Source organism: Phyllostomus hastatus, unplaced genomic scaffold (assembly GCF_019186645.2).
Source record: "Phyllostomus hastatus isolate PE091 unplaced genomic scaffold, TTU_PhHast_1.1 phas_contig_80, whole genome shotgun sequence".
In the NCBI taxonomy this organism is placed as follows: Eukaryota; Metazoa; Chordata; class Mammalia; order Chiroptera; family Phyllostomidae; genus Phyllostomus; species Phyllostomus hastatus.
This window is the reverse complement of record NW_025333960.1, coordinates 37,673,467-37,693,575: the sequence shown is the minus strand read 5'-3', so window position 1 is coordinate 37,693,575 and position 20,109 is coordinate 37,673,467. Positions and strand designations below refer to the sequence as shown.

Here is a 20,109-nt window from a genome sequence, read left to right as displayed (position 1 = left end):
TTCCTCCTCTCCCCTCTCTCTAAAAATAAATAAATAAAATCTTAAAAAAGAAAAATAACAATACCACCTCTGTCAGATTCCATGACCCCCAGCCTCCTGGTTTCCCCTCTCTCCCTGGCCACCATGGCAGTTCCCAGGGTTCCATTCTTCGCTCACCTGCTCTCTTCATTTGCCCTGGGTGAACCTGTTGTTTTTTCTGGCTCCCCTGCTCTCTTCTAGGTATGCATGACTCCCACACTTGTAGCTTGATTCAAGGCCTGTGCCCCAAGATCTACGGGTCACAATTGGACATAAACCTTTCCTGTCCCCTAGACACCTCATACTCAATGTAGTGCAGCGGACCCTCCATCCTTGCCCTCAGACCTGCTCCTGTGAGCCTCTGCTACTCTGTTTTATCCTCCTGCCCCCTCTGGGTGGAAAGGACACGAGGAGGTATTATTCCTGTCTTCTGGGATGTGCACTTTCCAGTAGCAGAGCACTGGTCGGTAGTCTTTCCTCTAGGTTTTGCCCCTCGGAGGAGTGCAGTTTTAGGGGTGAGTAGGACACCTTCTGACGAGAGCCTAGACTCTGCTGCTGCTCCTGCACCCAGGCTTCCCTGTCCTGTCACCAGTGTTCGTTTCACATCAGCCAGCCAGGGAAATGGCATGTCACCGTTGCCCAGTCAGGGTCTGACGGTGTTGTTTCCCTCGAGACTCCAGCTCACATGGCTCCAGCAGTGCTTACTCGCAGGGTTGTCAGGGACAAGGAAAGTCATGTTCAGGGGCAAAGTTCTTGTAATAGGTTCTCTTTACTTGGGTTTCTTCACCACAAATCTTTATGAATTTGTTTTGTAATCTTATTTACTGTTCATTCCTTTGTAAAATTCATATGCTCTTTGATTCAAGTTGACAACTTAATTTGTGAAAGATGCTGACTTCTTGTCCCCTGTCCCTGCCCCATAAGGCTCCGCTGAGCAGCTGCTGAGCCCTGAGTGTTGGAAAGCCACTCTGCGAGCCCTGGGCTGCTGCACCTCCAACTGCCAGCAGGGGGCAGCTTCTGCTGAGAGCACCACGCTTCAGAGCTCCCGGGAAGTTCTCTTGTCAGACAAGCAGGTGTGTGGCTTTTGGCGTCTGGTGTTTTTGTGCATTTCTTTTCCATTTCCTTTGCTTTAAGAGCTCTGTGCTTTCCTTTGTCGGTCACTTGCTCCCCCCACCCCTCCTTTGTCTGGGTTGCCTTTCTCTCACACTGCAGTGTGATTCTTGCCCATCTGTCCTTCCCTCTCCCCACCTTAACCCACCTACTTAAATTCTTAACCTCACACCACTGGCTCTTTTGGCCAGGGTTTCATGCAGTGCCCCACCGAGCTCTCAGTTTTATAAATTTTACAGGATGTAGGTCCATGTGAAAGTTTATTTGAAAGAATGGTTCCTCTGCTTTAGAAAAAGTTGGAGATGTGATTTACTTCCCATGTGCCGTAGAACTTTGCAGCTCTGTTGCAGAATCAGAGCCTTCCATCACAGTCTGTGGTGATGCCCTGATGCACATAGATATTCAGGGAGCACTTTTTAACAGGTCATTCTCTTGCAGGTAATGGAGACTATACAGTGGCTCTCCGACTTTTTTTATAAGCTTCGGTTATCCACATTGGACTTTAAAAGTTTTGGCTTATTCTCCAAATGGAGTCCTTACATGGATGATGTGAAGGCACTCTTGGGCTATCTTGTAAGAAGGCTGCTTGACTCAGAAATGGCTTGCTTAGCCCAAGACCCATCTGCCAGCAGCAAGACAGGTAATATGCCTTGAGTGCAACGTGGAGGTGGGTGTTTTGACCTTGATTAGGAGAGACTTGAACAGACGCATTAAGAGATTTAAATCTTTGCAAAAAGACTCTCTGAGTGTCAAGCAGAGGAAGTGGGAAATATATAGCATAGGTGTGAATCTGTATGTGTCATACCTGTGTTCACTTAGACAGTCAGTGCTTGTTTCAGCTTGCTTCCTGCCCCTGCTTTTGGAGGGCACGGTGCCAAGAGATGATAGGTTTCAACCTCCAGCTCTTTCTCCCTATTATTTATGTCGCCAAGAAAAGGGTCCTCAAAATTTAAGAAGTGATCTTTTAAAAAAAAGGTGTTGTTATAAAATTATCCATGGCACCATGTAATAAAAATTCCATTCAAGAAATTCCATTGTAGCAAATGAAAATGTGCTTAATTACATTAAATATTTTGTTTTTATATCAATGTAAGTTTATGGGTATACAAATAATAAGTAGATTCTTTTATATAGTGTTATCAAGGATATTACAAAAGATACACTTGTTCCTTGTCTCTAAAAATGTTTGTCTGTTTTAGTGCTGAGGTCCTTGCATTCAGTGATCATCCAGCTCTTCAAGCCGTGGGTCCTGGTCTTAGAGGACGGTGACAGGTACGTCATCTTTCAGATACTCAAGTTCGTGTGCAACTTACGGACTTAAAGGTCTGATGGTGTTTTGCTACAAGTGATGCATTCACAGATTTAATTCCTTTAATGTTAGGGGTATGTTTAAATTGAGAAAATGCTTCTATATGAAAGAAACTTAAGACATTTTCTGTTTGTGGAGTTTCCAGTCTGGGTGATCAGAGCTATTATCTTTATGTTAATTTTAAAGCAGAACTGGGTGATGGTTTCCAGTTTCCGTGGTGAAGAAGTTGAGTGAGTTTTGGTACTTAATTTCAGAAAAACAGATGCTGCTGTCTTTAATTAGGTTTGGATAGTATAACACTAAAAACATGATACTAACCGGATCTTGCTTAGTTCCTTAGTTATTTTTGGAACTAAGTTGGCTTTCAGATTAGTGGGTGGGAATTACCCTTTTAACTATGTGAGCTCTTGAATGAAATGGAAGCATTGCTTTGTGAGCATTTAAGAGAGAGGTGTAGAGCTGTCCACAGGACCCCGTCCGAGTTTTCCCCCTAGGAGCATGCAGACAAAAGCTAGGTGAACTTGACAGGAGTTTTGTGAAAATTATAGCAGTAGTAGACTTTACAGTATTTGAGTTGTTTTCACAAATATTGATTAATCTGATTCTGAGATTCAGAAAAATTAAATGTCTTGCTCCTGTCCCACAGCCAGTGAGGGCCAGAACTGGGACCTGAGCCCTTGCATTGACCCCTGAGCTTCTTGAAGAAAATAGGAAAGGTTCTGGACCTTTGCTTTTGCTAGAGGGCTATTCTTAAAACAATCTGCGGGATTTTGTAGTGTCTATTGAACTGCTAATCATAATGCAAGTTTCCTGTTTATTTCTAGGAAGAATTAATGGAATTTATTCTGATACTGAACTTTTTGGACCAGTTTCAGGAACAGATTTTCATATAAAAGTTTTTTGTTTAGTTATTTCTCATTCATTTTTTGGACATCTTTTTGTTACGTGAAATTTTCTTTCTTTTTCCCCTCCCCCTTCTTACTTTTGAAACCACTTGACAGTGTATTTCTAAGGCATGTGAAATGTAACCAAGATGCACAAGGTGTAAGTTCCGGGGTATAACTTGGATGCAGAACAATGTTAATTTGATAGTTAATTTAGGTAATACACTTCTAAAACTTCGTTATGTTGGAATAAAGGTTAGAAAAGAAAGTATATCAAACTGTGTGGTTGATCATTGCAAGCTACAATTCACCTCCAAGAATTTAAATGTGTTTTAGGGCTGCATAGCATAGTGTTGTCCATGACTTAGTCAAGCCTTATACTCTGGAACCTAGAGTAATTTCATCATGGTATTTCATTTCTAAGTACGTTTTTTTAAAATTTACTTATTTATGTGCTTTCATTTATTTAAAGCAGCCAACGGCATTACCCCTGGCTGGAGAGCGACTCTGTGGTGGCCGGGAGTACCGTGCAGCTGTTCGCCAGCTGCATCGAGTCCCTGCACGAGAGTTTCAGAGGTAGGGAGCTGCTGGGTTACATCCTGGATGGTGCTCACTTTTCCCGAGACATTCAGTTAATTTTTTGTTTCCGCTTTTGTTCTTTATTTAATTTTGTTTCAGTTCGAAGGCGGCCCTCTTTGACCAAAGGAAACTCACTCACACAGTGTTCGGTGTCGAGTTCGTAGCCTCTCACCTTGTTGGTGATGAGGTAGCTCAGCGTTTCATCGGTTGTGGAAGATGCGCGGCCTTCTCTTTCAAATACTGTCAGCACCCCCTTGTTGAACCTCCTTCTGCCTCCTGTGACTTTGACTTCTTTTTCATTTTGTTTTGGGCAAATTCCTGAGGTTTCTTTTCCAGTTTACTCTGACTCTGTATCTAATCAACTTTGAGGAATATCCATTGCATTTCTTATTTCAGTTTCTAGAGGTTTTATGTATTCTTCAAATCTACTCTGATTGTTTTTGGTGGCATCATCTTTCTTTCTTTCTTTTTGTTTTGTTTAAAATTCCCACTTTTATTTCTTTAAAATGTTAAACAGGCTTACTTTCCTTTGTGATCTATATGCAACAATTCCATTGTCTGAAGTTCCCACTGGGAGATGGCTTATGCTGTTTTCAGGTTACTTCTGACTGTTATTCCTAGAGGCTTGTTTTCTGTGTAGTTTGTAGTTCTGTGTTCTAAGCCGTACTTAGAGACTTTATCTGGGGACATTCTGTAAAGACTGGGATGAGTGTGCGTGCCCCCAGAGAAAATCTGCATTTGTTGCCAGTTGTAAGTAACGGTCATTTCTTGGATTGGGGTTTCTCACACCACACACTGACGTGAAATCAAAGTCCAAACTAAACTCAGTTTTCAGTTATGGTAAACCTGTTTTTCTCCCTGAGTCAGGGCTAAGGCAGAAAAGGCGCCTTTTCCCCCTAACAGTCCTTTCGGTGAGATTATAATCCTTGGAAGAGCTTGTCCCGCGTCTGCGTGTGCTGTGAAAACCCAGCGTAAGCAAACAGTTTCAGGGCAGCTGTGGCCTCAGTATCAGTTTACTACTCGGTGAACTAGTCTCTGCTTTTGGCTGCTGGTGTTTCTTCCTCTTGAGTGAACTAGCTGTGCATTTTCAAAGGTGTGATACCTTACTGAAATGTGTATGAAAATGCCTTATATTAGGAGGTTATGAGGATATTAGGTCCACCCAACTCAGATTCTTGCAATAGCTTCCTGTTCCCTATCTCCAGTTTCTGTTCTGATTTATAAGGTTAATTTTCCTAAAACACTATTTATGTCCTAAACTTACTCAGAGACTTTTAAATGTAATGTTTTAGTTCAGCATTCAACTGTGTCTGGCCCAGTGTGTTTGAACACTATGTGATGGTTTTTTAATGGAAACAGTCTACTTCAGCCAAACTGTTCTCCTCACTGTTCCCTAAAGGCCCTTGGACCTTCTTTCTGCCCATCACTCATGAGGCCTCAGAGTTTGTTTGTGTCTTGGGCTGGGGCTAGCTTAGTCTTGTCCTAGGAGATTACCTCCCAGATGTCTTCTACCTGTGTATCCACCCTTACCTATACAAAACTATCTTGTATCCATATTTGAATAAATGCATCCTTCACCCATCTTAAAAGGTTATTGGAAGCATGTGTTAGTATGTCATGCTGTAGAATATATAAAATAGGCTTTAATTTTTTAAGAGCAGTTTTAGGCAAAATAGAACAGAAAGTAGAGTTTATATACCCTCTACCCCTGCCCCACACAGCCTCCCCCACGGTTAATGTCCTGCACCAGAGCGGGACATCTGTTAGAGTCAGCGGACCGACACCGACACCCGTGATCAGTGCCACGTACTCTGTGCTTGTGTGACGAGTATTGGTTCAGTGAACAACACGGGATGTTCTAATAGTACTCTTTTTTTGCTTTATTTTATTTTTTTTATAATTTTATTTTATTTATTTTTTATTTATTTTTTTTATTTTTTTTAACATCAGTGTGTGGTTGCCTCTCATGTGGCCCCCACTGGGGATCTGGCTTGCAACCTAGGCATGTGCCCTGACCGGAAATCGAACTGGTGACCCTACTTTTTTTATTTTAAAAAGGCAGATTCTCATAGCTGCTTTTTTCCAGCATAAAGTTACAGTCACAAAGACTTTATGTTTAATTCCTTAGGAGAAGGGGCAAGCACTCTCACAGGCTCTTGTCTGTGTACATAAAATAAGAAAATGGCTTAAGAGCAGGAGGTACTGGGGTAACGTCAAGAACTGGTAGCTAAGTTCAGAGAGAGGGAACAGAACTGTGCAAAGCGGGACGAAGAAGTATGAAATTGTAGCCTTTTATTTTTAGTGAGCTCATGGATCCAGTTCTCTCCTTCTGTTTATGAAAAAATGCTGAAAAGCACAGTGAATTTTTCTGAGCTGGAACTAGAAGCTCATTCTTGTTCTAAGAGGTTACCTGCTAGATGTCTTCTACCTGTGTATCCATCCTCATCTAAACAAAACTATCTTTCATCCATTTTTAAACAAGTGCTACCTTCACTTCACCCCGTCTTAAAAGGCTGTGAAAAACACACATCACTGTTTTCCTGCTGTAGAGCAGAGTAAGGACTGGGCATCTGTGGCACGGGAACGTTAGGGATGGAGAGTCAGCTGGTACCATGTGCTGATGCTCGTTTTTTTCAAAAGTGGGCATTGAGAAACACCAGATTTCTGTTCTCATTGTGAGGGTGACAGACGGAAGGGTATCTAGAGGTGGCTGGGGCTGTGGAAGTGTATTTGAGTTAAAAAGCCATCTATTTAGAAGTTTTGAAGGAAAACTGATCACCTGACTATTTCCCACATGCCCGCTGCTTATTCCAGTCACCCTAGTAGTGCTTAAAGCACCGTTCTTCGTTACTAACCTGCCACTGGTGTTTTTCCCCCGTGTGCGAAATTGGGTAATTTTTGAGAACCTTAGGTTTTAGACTTTAGTTCAGATTTGTATGTTGTATCATCAACATCATTATTTGAAAAGATAAACCAAAAGGTCTTGAGCTGTGTTTTCTGTTTGAATGTAGGCAAGCTGTTGCCAGGTGATGCAGAAGCTCTCCGGTTACACCTGATGCATTATTGTGAAGTGTGTACAGCACCCAAAATGCCGGAGTTCATCCTGTATGCTCTCCACAGTGCCTACCGGAAACTGCCGTGGAGGGACCTGCACCCGGACCAGATGCTCATGGAGGCCTTCTTCAAAGTGAGCCCCTCACTCCCCACCGCCTGGAGATTTGGTCCCCACACTGTGGGCCCTAGGCACAGGTGCCATGTGTGCCAGAGTGGACCGTGCCCGCGTTCTGTGTGGCCCAGATGGTACTTGTGTGAAGCATCATCTCATGGAAATCATGTTAAGGTGTGGGTAGATGATGGGAAAACATTTATAGGACCACTTTTAAACCCAGAGGAAGACTTTGTCCATAACATGGCAGTTATCGCCTAGACTTTAGTAATACTGTCGTGTGCGTCCCTAGTTTAATGACTACACTTGTCTAATGTCACACTCGTCTTGGTGTTTTCTGTTTGTGCTTGTTTTCCGGGACAGTACCATTAAAGCTATGTACGGGCATGTATTCTGTTAGAGCAACGTGCAGATGGGAGCGAGCTGTTGGTTTCTGTGAGGAGTTACTAGGGTGTAGGAGATAGACACGTGACACTGGTGATGCATCGTCGTGTGAAGACCTGAAGTGACCTGGCAGAGTGCCACCAAGTGCTACTGAGTAGAAGCAGCTGCGACCAAAAGCAGGCACAGTGGTGTTGCTTACGTACCAACCAGGCAGTTTAGTCATTTTTCTGTTTTAAAAAGCCATTTGTAATCTTCGCTTTATACGATTGTTTCAGTTTGTTTGTTCATAGTCACCAGTTCGTTTGTGTTTACTCTTAACTTAATGTCACATGTTACTGAAACAAGCCCCGTGCTTTCGTTACTGCGGGCCCAGTTACGTATGAGGTGCTGGGCCTGTGCACTTCGAGGCTGCAGCGCGTGCAGTAAGATGTTCTGCAGGCCTGACGTGCTTTCAGGGGCAGCTGCACCTAGGGCTGCTCTTGTCAGCCATCCCTCTGTAGCTCCATCGAAAGCTGAGGACAGTTGTCTTAAAGAAATAGCAGGTTCAGAAGGGTTTTATAGCTAGGTTGAGTGTGGGAGACAGGCACTAAGTAGGTGTTCATTACCGTGGTGAATGTGGAAGAGACTACTTGTTTAAAGAGCTGTAAGGTAGCGTCTAAGGAAGAGCGCTGCCTTAGCGGTACGGCAGATGAAACAGTAGAACAGTCTGCAAAGGGATGCCATGGGCTCTGCTTCTCTGGGAGTTTTTGTTTGATAATAGATGACCCTGACCTGCCCAGAAACTGGGAACCTTTGTTCTGTGGGCCCTGTTGGCATAATGAGGTACATCTTTTGAGGGGGTTGATAGTGAGGATAGAGAGCAGGTTATAAAGGACAATTAAGGACCGTTTTCTAAAAGGAAAAAGAGTAAGTAGCTGGCACGGTGTGATGATGGTGGTAGTGGGAGGGCGTGAATGGTCACCAAATTCTGTTGACTGATCTTATAAATGGAGTAGAGCTGCTTCATGTTTGTTTTGAAAGGAAAAATGTGTAGCTAGCTGTTTTATTTTAAACAGATTTGCAATAGGCTTATAAGATAATTTTGACATTGATAATATACCTTATAATACATTTGCTACCCCCCAACCCCCAATAATTTTAAATAGGATTTAATTTAAATATTATACTACCATCAAAATTATAAAGACTAAGGATATGGAGACATTTTTGTAACATAACATTTCACTAAAAGACAGTTAAACAGCTATATAAAAATATAGGCCGTTTCAAAGTATAGTTCCAGGACCAGCAGCACCAGTACCACCAGCAGACTTGTTAGAAATGCAGATTTCTGCCCTGGCTGGTGTGGCTCAGTGGATTGAGGGCCAGCCTACAAACCAAAGAATTGCTGGTTCAGTTCCCAATCAGGGCATCTGCCTGGGTTGCAGGCCAGTTCCCCAGTAGGGGATATTGATATTTCTCCCCCTCTCTTTCTCCGTGTCTTCACCTCTCTAAAAATAAAAATAAATGCAAATTCTGCGCCTACCCCCAGACGTAGGGAAGTGAAAAATTCCAGGGGCAGGGGCCCCACAGTCTGTGTGTTAGCAAGTGCTCCAGAGGGTTCTGATGCACACTCTGCTAGGGAACTGTTGACCGGTGAGTGGATCCCAGCCTTTGTTTCGTCCCAGCACATCCGAGAGCTGCGACAGGCCCCCTCAGCACCAGTGACTCTGGCGGGGATTTGCCACCTGGTCAGACCTAGGGAAGCCCATTCCTCTCCTGCTGAGAATTAGTAGAATAAGCAGTGAATTCCAGACAAGCTGCAGAATGTACACACACTGAGCATTGAAGGAAAGATTGTTACCTCTGAATCTCTAGGGGGTAGGATTATGGGCGACTTGCATAATCTGGGGAAAATGTGATTTTTAAAAATATACTTTAGTAAACATCAGTTTGTATACATTTTCAAGATACTGAGATAGCCTAAAGCCAAACATTGGTTTTAATTTGTTTTCTTTTAGGTGGAACGGGGAAGCCCCAAGAGCTGCTTCTTATTTTTGGGGTCTGTCCTCTGTGAAGTCAACTGGGTCAGTGTGCTTGCTGATGCCTGGAGCCCCAGCCCCCTCCCAGAGACCCGGAGCATGGTTGTCTGCCTCCTTTTTATGATGGTCTTACTGGCAAAGGAAGATCAGCTGGTCGACCAGCCAGTAAGTTTGGAGGGTCTGTGGTAGAGCTTGGCAGGGCCTCCCGGTTCCGGGCTCTCTGCGCAGCTGTCACTTGTCGTTGTCTCCCTGCTGCCTCTCTCTGTCAGTGTGACTGCGCTCAGCCTGTGGGATGTGCCTCTACCTAGATGCCTGGTTTCCGTGGCCATTCATAATCTAACTCTAGGTTATGGAGGGAACCACAATGAGTCAGAATATAAAAATTAATTTTACTTTACATATCATTAATTGCTAGTTCTAAAACCAGACCAGAGTTCCTTTGGAAACTGGGTTCTGAGCACTCGCAAATCTCCCTGTTTTTGCAGAAACTTGGACTGTTATTTTCACTAGTACTCCTAACTTGAGTAGGTACTTATAGGACGTCTTAACTGTTCTATGCTGATTATCAAATAGGCCATCTTAATGGTCACTTGAGAGACTAACTGGCAAAATGGGAGCTCTTGAACTGAAGAACTGTGTTTTATTTTCAGGATTCGCCCCTGCTTAGTCTCCTTGGGCAGACAGGCTCACTGTCGTGGCATCTCGTGGATGTTGTGTCGTATCGGAGCGTGCTGGCTTATTTCAGCAGCCATTACCAGCCATCCATCCTCCTGGCCAAGGAAGCTTCTGCTGAATTAATCGTGAAGCTCCTGAAAGTGACTGCAGGCCTTTCCGTTCCTGCTGACGGCCAGAAGCATCCTGTAAGTTGAGGGGCTGCTTTAACAGGCAGAGAGCGTCCTTCAGCGCTGGTAATAGCGTGAGTGGTACCGAGGACGGCCTTCAGGTTGGAGGAAGCTCCTCAGAGCCTTTGGGAGGGCGTGTGTTGCGTGTGCTCGTATTTTGGCCTCTCAGATCTTTTCATTTTATTTCTCTCTTTGGATAAGCAGGGTCACATGCTAGCAAGAGGCCAAAAGGATTATGCTTTAGTGATCTGAATGTCGTTGGCAGCTGCATGGCAGGGAAGTGATGAGTTTGAGTTTGGAAGCACTCAGGTCCCCAGCTCGCTGCATTCTGACCTTGGTGTCTCATCTGAATTGGTGTCTCATCTTGAAGTGCTGTTGTGAGGCTGAAATTAGATCATGAACATAAACATTTTTAGAGAAGTTCCTGACCAGTGATTAGTGTGTAGGTGATGTTTCAATATAGTAAAAAAAGGAAGAGTGTTCCACCAGAATTTGGGAGAATATAGGTTCTGGTCCAGGTGTCACCACAGATTTGCGTACCCCTCAGGCACACCTGTAATGTGGCTTCTGGCTCTGTCCTTTGCACTCCCTGCCAGAGCAGTGAGCGTGGCGCCGCACTCCCAGGGAGGACTTGGTTAACGATGTTTGCACTAATCCTTTTGAATGATTCTTTGTTGTTGTTGTTGTTGTTGTTAGGATGCAGTTCCAAAATGCCAAGCCTTCATTCATCAGATGGTTCAATTCCTCAGCTCCCTGGAACAAAATGGAAAAATCACATTAGCCGTTCTAGAGCAGCAGATGTCCAAGCTCTTAGATGACATCATTGTCTTTAACCCACCTGGTGAGTGACCCCTGGGAGGTCGTATCTTTATTCAGTAAATGAATTCCTGTTGTCTCTAAGGCATTGTGACGTCAGGAAGATGGTGAAGATATAGTCATTTTTATTTCCAGAGAAGCAGTCTTCAGAGATGACTGGACCCTAGGGACGCTGACACCTCAGCCCAGGGGTGGGGGGTGGGGCATGCATATTAAGAACTGGAGGGGACTTGAACAACAATAAAAAAATAAAGATTAAAAAAAATTAAAAATAGAGAGTAAACTTGGAATAACCTAGAAAACCTTTCAGCTTTGGATAAAAAGTTCCGCTTTCACCCCTTCCCTAATAAAACATTTAATGTCTGTGTGGGGGTGGGGGGAGAACTGGAGGGGGCTGACTTTGTCAGGTGCCGTTGTGAGCCTGCCTGAACTGAGGGCTGGGGTGGAGGCTGGGCTGAGCGGTTGGGAGATCCCAGGGGACTGTCGAGGGAGCAGCCTTCCCGGCTGTTGTGACCTTCCAAGAGGGCACTTCAGGACCACCTCTGGGCTTCCAAAGACGCTGTGAGGACCTGTGCTGCCAGCAGTTCGGTGGGCCGGATGTCCTGACCGCCTCTTCTGCTGAAAAGGACTAAAGAATGTGGGTGAATGTAAACAAAGCCCACCTATATGAAACTACAATAATTGTGCCTTTAGGGGTTTGAAAAGCAAAAGCTAAAATTAGGTTATGTGACCACCAGTGTGTGTGTGTGTGTGTGTGTGTGTGTGTGTGTGTGTGTTAGGAAGAAGGTTGTGTTCAAGTAAGGTTTTAGTATTGTTTGAGAGCATCAAGAAATTGATGAAACTGACACCTTAATTAAAATGTGAATGTTAAAAAGTCTAGGAAATTCACCAAAAGAATAGAAATAAAATGTATAATTTCTACGCTGGTAGGGGGAGATAAAAAGGAATGGCTAAAACACGTTCAACCCAAAGATGGCAAAAAAAGAATCATGGAGAAGGTGAGAGAAATAACCAAAATAAGATGACAAAATTCAAATACATCAGTAATGGTAAATGGGCTGATGTTCAGGTTAGAAGGGACTGTCAGACTGGATTAATAAGCAGCACGCTCCTGCTCTAAGCTGTTTGTAAGAGGTACGTGAAAAGCTTTCCGTAAGGCAGCCCCATCAGGCAGATACTAAAATAGAAAGCCGGCATCGCTCTCCTCATATTAGACAGTTGGGACTGGAAGGCAGGAAGCATTATGGAGCCAGATGATCTCATGTGTTTTCCTGAAGTTGCATGACAAAAAATTAGAAAGAAGAAGCATTAGTAGAGATAAAGAGAGCCACTGGAAATTGATAAAAGGTTCAGTTCAAAAATTGATAATAGGTTCTCACAAGGAGATATAATTCTCAACATATTTGTATCTAATAACATAGTAGCCAGTGCATAAAGTGACAATTGGCAGAACTGATAAGAGAAATGTCAAACTCACTCACAGTGAGAGATTTTGACCTGTCTCCCAGTGATCGATAGATCAAGTGGACAGAATCAGGAAGACTATAGGAAGTCTGAGTAGCACAGCTGGATGTGACGGGCATGCAGAGAATGATGCCCCTGTTTCATACACACAGCGTAGGTATGGAAAGAGATAATGCATTGTAAGTTTCACACCAGCTTGGTAAGTCACAATATTCAGGGAATGTTAAAAGAAAAAAAAATTGGAATACTGATTTTTCTGGAGAAACTTCGAATTGATCATGCGCTTGGATCCTGAAGTTTGAGTTAACAGCTGACCAGGCAAAGGGGAGAAGGCTGTTCTAAAAAGATGTTAATCAGAAGGCTGATGGGATCAGATCTGATTTTTAAGAAGCATTTGTTGGCCCTGTTGATGATTAATAGGAAGGGGAGAGGCTGAGATTTATTAGGAGGCTTATTGCAGTCATTTTTTATTCCTATGAGTCATAATTAAAAGGTCAATTAAAATTGCTACTCAGTTGACATTCAGAGATAAACCTTTAAAGTCCTTGCCTGATAATAAGTAGGTCTTATAGTGACAATTACATTAGGGTTTACTTAATGTTGTGTAAATGTGTGAATTTGCTCTGATGGGTGGGATGAGTAATGCTTCCCTACTCCCACTGACATGAGTACTGAAGCTATGGTGTGAGAAAGCCACGACTCTATTCCATTAAAAAAAATGGGTGCCCAACTCGAGGAGAGCTAGAGATAGTTGGGAGAATTATACTTGTTGAATAGTTTCTCTACACACTCTCAGTGAAAGACCCATTTATATTACCATTCTGTCTTTTTCTTATTTAAAAAAGGCAAAAAAAAATACTGCTGTTATGAGCCTTTAAAAATGATTTTTCCACCTTTTATATTTTGTTTTAAACAGTAAGTGTTCTGGGTAAACCGCTCTAGAAATGACGGTTCTGGCAGTGGTGGAAGTATTGTTTCTAATTAGTTTATCAAATGACTGCTGAGATCTATGTGTCTGGTTTTCCTAATGAGCAAAGTTTGGGAAACGGTGACTAAATAAGCATATTCCGATGAGTAAGCTACTCTTTCCCACCACCTTGTGTCTGTTTATTAGACACATTGCTTGGCCCTGCTGCTTTGCCCAAGGATCTTGCAGTAGTAGTTCCCTCTTTGCTCTTACAGAGTACTCATGTGCCACATCCCATCCTTGAAAGCAAAACACCACCCAGAGTCTTCTTTCTGGTCTCTGAGACCGGCCGCAGAATTGTGAAATCTGCCTGGAGAGCAGCTGAGATTAAAGCACTTTGTTCCCTCAGTCACATGCGTATCGCCTTCCCAGCGGCCTCTCACGAGCGTGTGTCTGTGTCCCCCTTCAGACGTGGACGGCCAGACCCGCCACATGGCCCTCAGCAGCCTCTTCATGGAAGTCCTGATGATGATGAACAACGCGACCATCCCGACGGCGGAGTTCCTCCGGGGCAGCGTCCGGGCCTGGATCGAGCGAAATGTGCACGGGCTGGCGGTGCTGCCCCTTCTCACGGCGGCCTGCCAGAGCCTGGCTTCCGTCCGCCACATGGCCGAGACGACAGAAGCCTGCATCACCTCCTACTTCAAAGAAGGTAAGGGGACCGTCATCTCAGGCTCTGTAAATGCTGCTGTTTCAGAATGTATGTTGTCTCTTTCATGAAGATCTGCAGTCAGCATGAGAACCTGTGCCCCTGTCTGTTGGTACAGTATGTTTCGAACCTCTCATTCATTTTGTTGGTTTTGGAGCATCAGACCAGCACTCTTCCATGACAGACAAACCCTGTGTGTCCCAGGCCCGGTCATAGTCCTCGGAGAACGTGCTGTAAACCACAGTGTTTATAATAATGGCCCTCTAGAGTAATTTTCCCTCTGTTTTGTCACTTGTTAAAATTAGTTTTTGTAGGACTTTTAAACCATTATGAAGAGGTCATCTCCCCCCCATCACCACCTTCTTTTTATCTTCCTTACTCTCCATCTCTAAATTCTCATGTTCTGGAAACAGCCTGGCCTGGTTAAGAGGAAGTTCTTGGGAGAGCACTTCTCAGCTCATGGTGCACACCATGGTGCACATAGTAGGTGAGACAGAAAGAAGGGTACTGGAGTAAGAATGCCAGGAAGCGCCTGTATTCTGCCTTTGTTTCTTTTTGAAAAGACTTTATTTAGTTTTTAGAGAGAGGGGAACGGAGGGAGAAAGAGAGAGAGAAACATCAGTGTGTGAGAGAAACATTGATTGGTTGCCTCTCACATACCCCCTACTGGGGACCTGGCCCAGAACCCAGGCTTGTGTCCTGATGGGGAATCGAACTGGCAACCTTTTGGTTCACAGGCACCACTCAATCCACTGAGCCACATCAGCCAGGGCCTGCCCTTTTTTTTGGTAGAGAGTAAAGTTTTTATTTACTCTCCAAGAAAGGAGAGGGGCATGGTGTGGAGAGATAGACCAGCCAGGGCTTGCCCATTTTTTGACAAACCATGAATCTCCATGGGAAGTGCTATGCATGTAACCATGTCACCACATTATAAATCTCCTCAAGAATTGAGAGTCATTGGGATAACACCCCTGGCCCAAGTTGCTTGTGTTACTAAAATCAACATTGTCACTCTTTTTTAAATCTGTGAAACATTTTCAAGGATTTCTGTTGAGATATGAGTTAAACCAAGCCTGAATAAAAATAGAGTAATGATTTCCTTTGGAAAAGCGATAGTAATCATAATATAAACAGTGTTAAATTTAGCAGTTTCAGATGACTGGGACAGGCAGTGTCTGCATGTGAGTTTAATAATCATACTATGATGAGAAAGGTGATTTGTAAAAATGCAACACTGAATTCTGATACCTTTTTTTTTTAAGATTCTATTTTTTTATTTTTAGACAGAGGGGAAGGGAAGGGGAGAGAGAGAAACATCAATGTGTGGTTGCATCTCATGCGCCCCCTGCTGGGGATCTGGCCTGCAACCCAGGCTTGTGCCCTGACTGGGAATTGAACCAGCGACCCTTTGGTTGGTAGGCCGATGCTCAGTCCACTGAGCCACACCAGCCAGGTGAATTCTGATTTCTTGACCCTCTCTATGACTAGCCAGGGCACGGGCATTTAGCATGAGGGCTTCCCAGCTAAGCTGCCAGGCACATTTCACTTCTGTGGCCTCTAGGGCCCCTGTGGAGCCTAAAGTGAGAGATTCATTATAGCAGTTCCGTAATTTGAATCTGGCTTTTATCTTGCTGTCTCCTCTTGTTCTTTCCTTAGGCTCCAGCAACCAGATTTTAGGATGGGGCCCCATTCTGGTGTCCCTCCAAGTTCCCGAGCTCACCATAGAAGAGTTCCTGCAGGAGTGCCTGTCCCTCGGCAGTTACTTGACTCTTTATGTATACTTGCTGCAGTGCTTAAACAGTGAGCAGACGCTGCGGAACGAGATGAAAGTGCTGCTCCTCTTCAGCAAGTGGCTGGAACAGGTGTACCCGAGGTGGGTTGGCCCGCCAGCTGCTGTGTCGGACTCACTGGGTTTGGACCACTTGGAAAGTGGGGTGAAGCAGGTGTTCATTTGGGTGCACAGAACCAAGCGAAACAAACAAGCGAGGCTGTGAGGTACAGGGACACTTTTCCAAGAAAGATTTTTACTTGCACGTGCTAATTTTCTGAGCAGGGTTTTTATTTCCTGCAACGGGCATTTTGGAGCACCAACCTTTAGCTCCCTTATCAGTTCAGTTAGCGATAACGTTTATGCCTCACGGGGTTGTTAAGAGAGCTCACTCCCAGAGTCTGGCCTGTCATAAGTGTTCAATAAGTGGTAGCTGTTAACGCCTCCTTACTTTATTAACATCGTTACCCATTAACCTAAGCTTTAAAAGTACTAAATGATCCTTACACTTAAAACTCAAATGTGAAGAGAAAAAATCCACTCCTAATTTTACTTTCCTCCTGCACCCCCCTCCAGGTCTGGGCAGGAAGAGGCAAAGCTGTTCTTGTGGTGGCACCAGGTCCTCCAGCTGTCCCTGGTTCAGACCGAGCAGAATGATTCGGTCTTGACAGAATCTGTCATTCGAATTCTGCTCATGCTCCAGAGCAGGCAGAGCCTGCTGGCCGAGGAGAGGCTCAGCTCCGGGATTCTGGGGGCAATCGGGTTTGGCCGAAAATCACCCCTGTCTAACAGGTAAGGAAGCTCCTGCTGCTCCTCTCCTGAGTGGGCCTCGGCGTCTGCACCTGCCTTGGGGCTGTGATACTGTCGCAGGTGTTTGACAGAGGGCTAGGTTTCCCTCAAAGACTAAGGTGAAGAAGAACAAAGTCTTAATGATGTCTTTTTAAATCCTATTTATGTTTTTCTCATTATGAAACAATTTTGTTTTTATGTTCAAAGGACCTTTTTAAGAGATCTTATTTATTTTTAGAGAGGGGGAGGAAGGGAGAAAAACATCAGTGTGTGGTTGCCTCTCACACACCCCCTACTGGGGACCTGGCCTGTAACCCAGGCATGTGCCCTGACTGGGAATCGAACTGGTGACCTTTTGGTTGGCAGGCTGGCACTCAGTCCACTGAACCACATCAGCCAGGGCTCAAAGAATGTTTTTTTACTATTGTTGTTGTGTTTTGATTTTGTAACCTGATTGAACTAATGATTTCTTGGAGCCAGTGATGGTGGGTGGGATTAGGTTAAAATACCCCTCCCTGTCAGCTGCTTCACTGCCTGCGTGTTACCAGAGTAATCCAGGCTCCAGGAGGCATGCGGTCTACTAGAACTGTCAAATCAAGATGAGTTCAAGTTAGCTGATAAGAAGGGAAAGCAGTGAGAAACAAATCTCGCTTTTTGTTGCTAAACATTCTAAGGTATGAAAGAATTTGCCGTTAGCCTCTCATTTTATCTCCTGATACTTGTTTGCATTCTGGAACCCATGAAAGCCCTTGCCAGTGCTGGAAAGGGTTCGCATACCGTTCGGGTGTCGGCCTTCTTGTGGAAAGACTCCTGCTGCTGTTGCGGCTTTGGGGTCACTTTATTCAAGCATCCTGTTTCCTTGTTTATGGTAGAACTTATCAGGACTGTGCGATTATCGTGTAACATGAAGTTTATCATGGTAACCATTTTGAAACATACATTAAGTGGCATTTAATATGTGCACCATGTTGTTGCAACCGTCTCCACTGATGGAGTTCCGGGCTGGTTTCCTCGCCCCAGATGGGCGTCCCGCGCCCATTGAGCCTCCACTCCCTGTTCTCCTCCCCCAGGTCTCTGGCAGCCACTGACTGACTGCTGAATATGCATGTCTTACTCTGAACGTCTCGTATAAATGGAATCATGTATATTAATACAGGGTGGGGCAAAAGTAGGTTTATAGTTGTGAGGATGCAAAACACAGTTTATTTTGTTACTCACTCATTGTATTGTTTTTCATATGAACAACTGTGAACCTACTCTTGCCACCCCCTGGCTGTGGCCTCTTGTGTCTGGCTTCTGTCACTTAGCGTGCAGTCTCCAGACTCATCCACGTGGTAGCGTGTGTCAGCGCCTCGTTCCTCTTTGTGACGGAAGAACACTCCATTGTGTGGATCACCCTGCGTCTGGTCCATCCGTTCAGCAGTCGATGGGCATTTGGTTTTTCTGTCTGTTGGCTGTCATGAATAGTGCTGCTATGAAATTTATTCACAAGTGTTTGTTAAAACACTTGCTTTTAGTTCTTTTCGGTATATTATGTACCCAGGAGTGGAATTCCTGGGCCATGCCATTGCTCTGTGTTTAACTCGTTGAGGAAGTGCTAGACTTGCCCACAGCATCTGCTCTGTTTTCTGCGTTCGCACCAGCGGTGCTGGGGAGTTCCAGTTACTCTACATCTTGCCAACTCTTTCTTTCCTGGGTCTGAGTTATTGCTTACATTGTTTGGGTGGTAATAGTGGAAGGGAAGATTAAGGGTCCTTCTTGATCATATTTAAGTTTCCTGAGGAGGCTAAAAACAACAGTAGGTATGGAAATGTATTAGTCTTGTTTTTTAATAGAAAACACTATTTTATTTATTTTAAATGCTTACTGTAATACTCATTTACTACTTCTGACCTCTCCCTGACACTAGGTTCCGAGTGGTTGCCCGAGGCATGGCCGCCTTCCTTTCGGTCCAGGTGCCTGCTGAGGATCAGCTTCGCCTGAAGCCTGGCTCGGAACTGTGTCTCACCCCAAAAGCTCAGCAGGTCAGTAGCCACAGCTTTGCAGCGACGGGGTAGATGTTTTCCATCGGGCCGAGGAGGCAGGAGGCGGGGAGGGGGCAGCTGCAGCCTTCGCACGTAATGCATGGTGCGAGGAAACGGGGGCCGTGTGTGCCTGCCCCAGGTTTCACACCACGTTTGTGCAGGGCCCTGCGCTGTTGCTGCCACTGTGGAAGAAGCGAGGCCATAGGCAAGCCAGTGTGGCGTAGAATTTGGTTTGACGGGTGTGACTGTGTGCTGACTGCCACGTGCGGGAGGTGGGGACTGGCACAGCGGAGGTGGCCCCTGTTGAGAATGATGGGGGTTAGGGGAGCTTTTACGTGGAACCAAGGACATGGTGTCTGTTTTGTGAATCTGGAGGTTGAGCACTGTTGGCTGATGCTGAAGTAACCTAACATGGACAGAATGGTACCTGTGAGGAGTTATAGATTGTTCTAAAAATGGGGGGGCACATGGCAGTGGTCCCATTCCTGTAACTGTTGTCACCTGTCATCAGGCCGGCCAGCTGTGAATGATGGCCACGTTATTGAGTGCTTACTACATGCCAGACTCTGTTCCAGGTTTTAACTCACTCGCTGCTGATGAGTTCAAGTTTTAATTTATTTAATCCTCACAACAAACCCTGTAGTACAGGCACTTTTATTATCCTAGTGTTTGTGGACGGGGAAATGGAGACGGAAAGAGGCTAATGAGTGTCGGGGCCGGGGTTTGGGGCTCACGCACCCAGGCGGGCTCCACGTGCACGCTCTCGTCACGCTGCGGTGCTGGCCCTGCTGATGGTAGCCACTTGGACCCCTTCGTTCTTCTCTTCTGCAGCTTTTTCACGTCTTGGGCAGACACATTCAGGTGGTGTCTTGGTTATTAGGAGCAAAGATCAAGCAGCACAGTTAGCAGGTCCTTCATCGCCGTCTCGGTTTACGCAATGCAGAGACGTGCCGTGTGCTCACTAGACACCGCTGTCTGAGCCCCTGGGCCGCACATGCGCTGTCACAGGTCGGCGGGTGGGTCTCCTGGCTGTGAGGCCAGGGCGGTGACCTGTGGGGCGTACTTGAGAAGTCGCTCCTCTGCTGTGGTCACCAGTCCCTGGGCCATGCCTTGTGCTTCCCTGCCGCCGCCAGGTGTTGCAGGTCTTGCCTTCCTGCCTGCATTCCTGTGGACTTGAAGTAGCCGTGCATGCTTCTCATCAGACGTTCAGACTTGAGAAGTCGTCTTTTTTTATAAAACAATTACTCTTAGGCAAAGTCTCACAGAAGACTACTTTGGGGGCTGAGCTTAAAAAAAGAAACGGGGGAGAAATAGAGGTG

General features: G+C 45.0%; 1 protein-coding gene across 3 annotated transcripts in view; it reads left to right on the top strand.

Moving 5' to 3' along the window:
* The window catches only part of EPG5 (ectopic P-granules autophagy protein 5 homolog), a 94,202-nt gene that overhangs the window by 70,795 nt on the left and 3,298 nt on the right, over positions 1 to 20,109 (top strand). For 2 of the 3 annotated variants that reach the window (XM_045849814.1, XM_045849816.1), the window contains 12 exons: positions 943 to 1,091; positions 1,567 to 1,768; positions 2,328 to 2,400; positions 3,794 to 3,897; positions 6,912 to 7,087; positions 9,451 to 9,636; positions 10,122 to 10,331; positions 11,010 to 11,154; positions 13,970 to 14,212; positions 15,866 to 16,082; positions 16,554 to 16,769; positions 18,676 to 18,790. In XM_045849814.1, coding sequence (XP_045705770.1) covers positions 943 to 1,091; positions 1,567 to 1,768; positions 2,328 to 2,400; positions 3,794 to 3,897; positions 6,912 to 7,087; positions 9,451 to 9,636; positions 10,122 to 10,331; positions 11,010 to 11,154; positions 13,970 to 14,212; positions 15,866 to 16,082; positions 16,554 to 16,769; positions 18,676 to 18,790 — 2,036 coding nt within the window. The remainder of the gene's footprint in view (positions 1 to 942; positions 1,092 to 1,566; positions 1,769 to 2,327; positions 2,401 to 3,793; positions 3,898 to 6,911; positions 7,088 to 9,450; positions 9,637 to 10,121; positions 10,332 to 11,009; positions 11,155 to 13,969; positions 14,213 to 15,865; positions 16,083 to 16,553; positions 16,770 to 18,675; positions 18,791 to 20,109) is intronic. The other variant, XM_045849815.1, reaches the window with a different exon arrangement.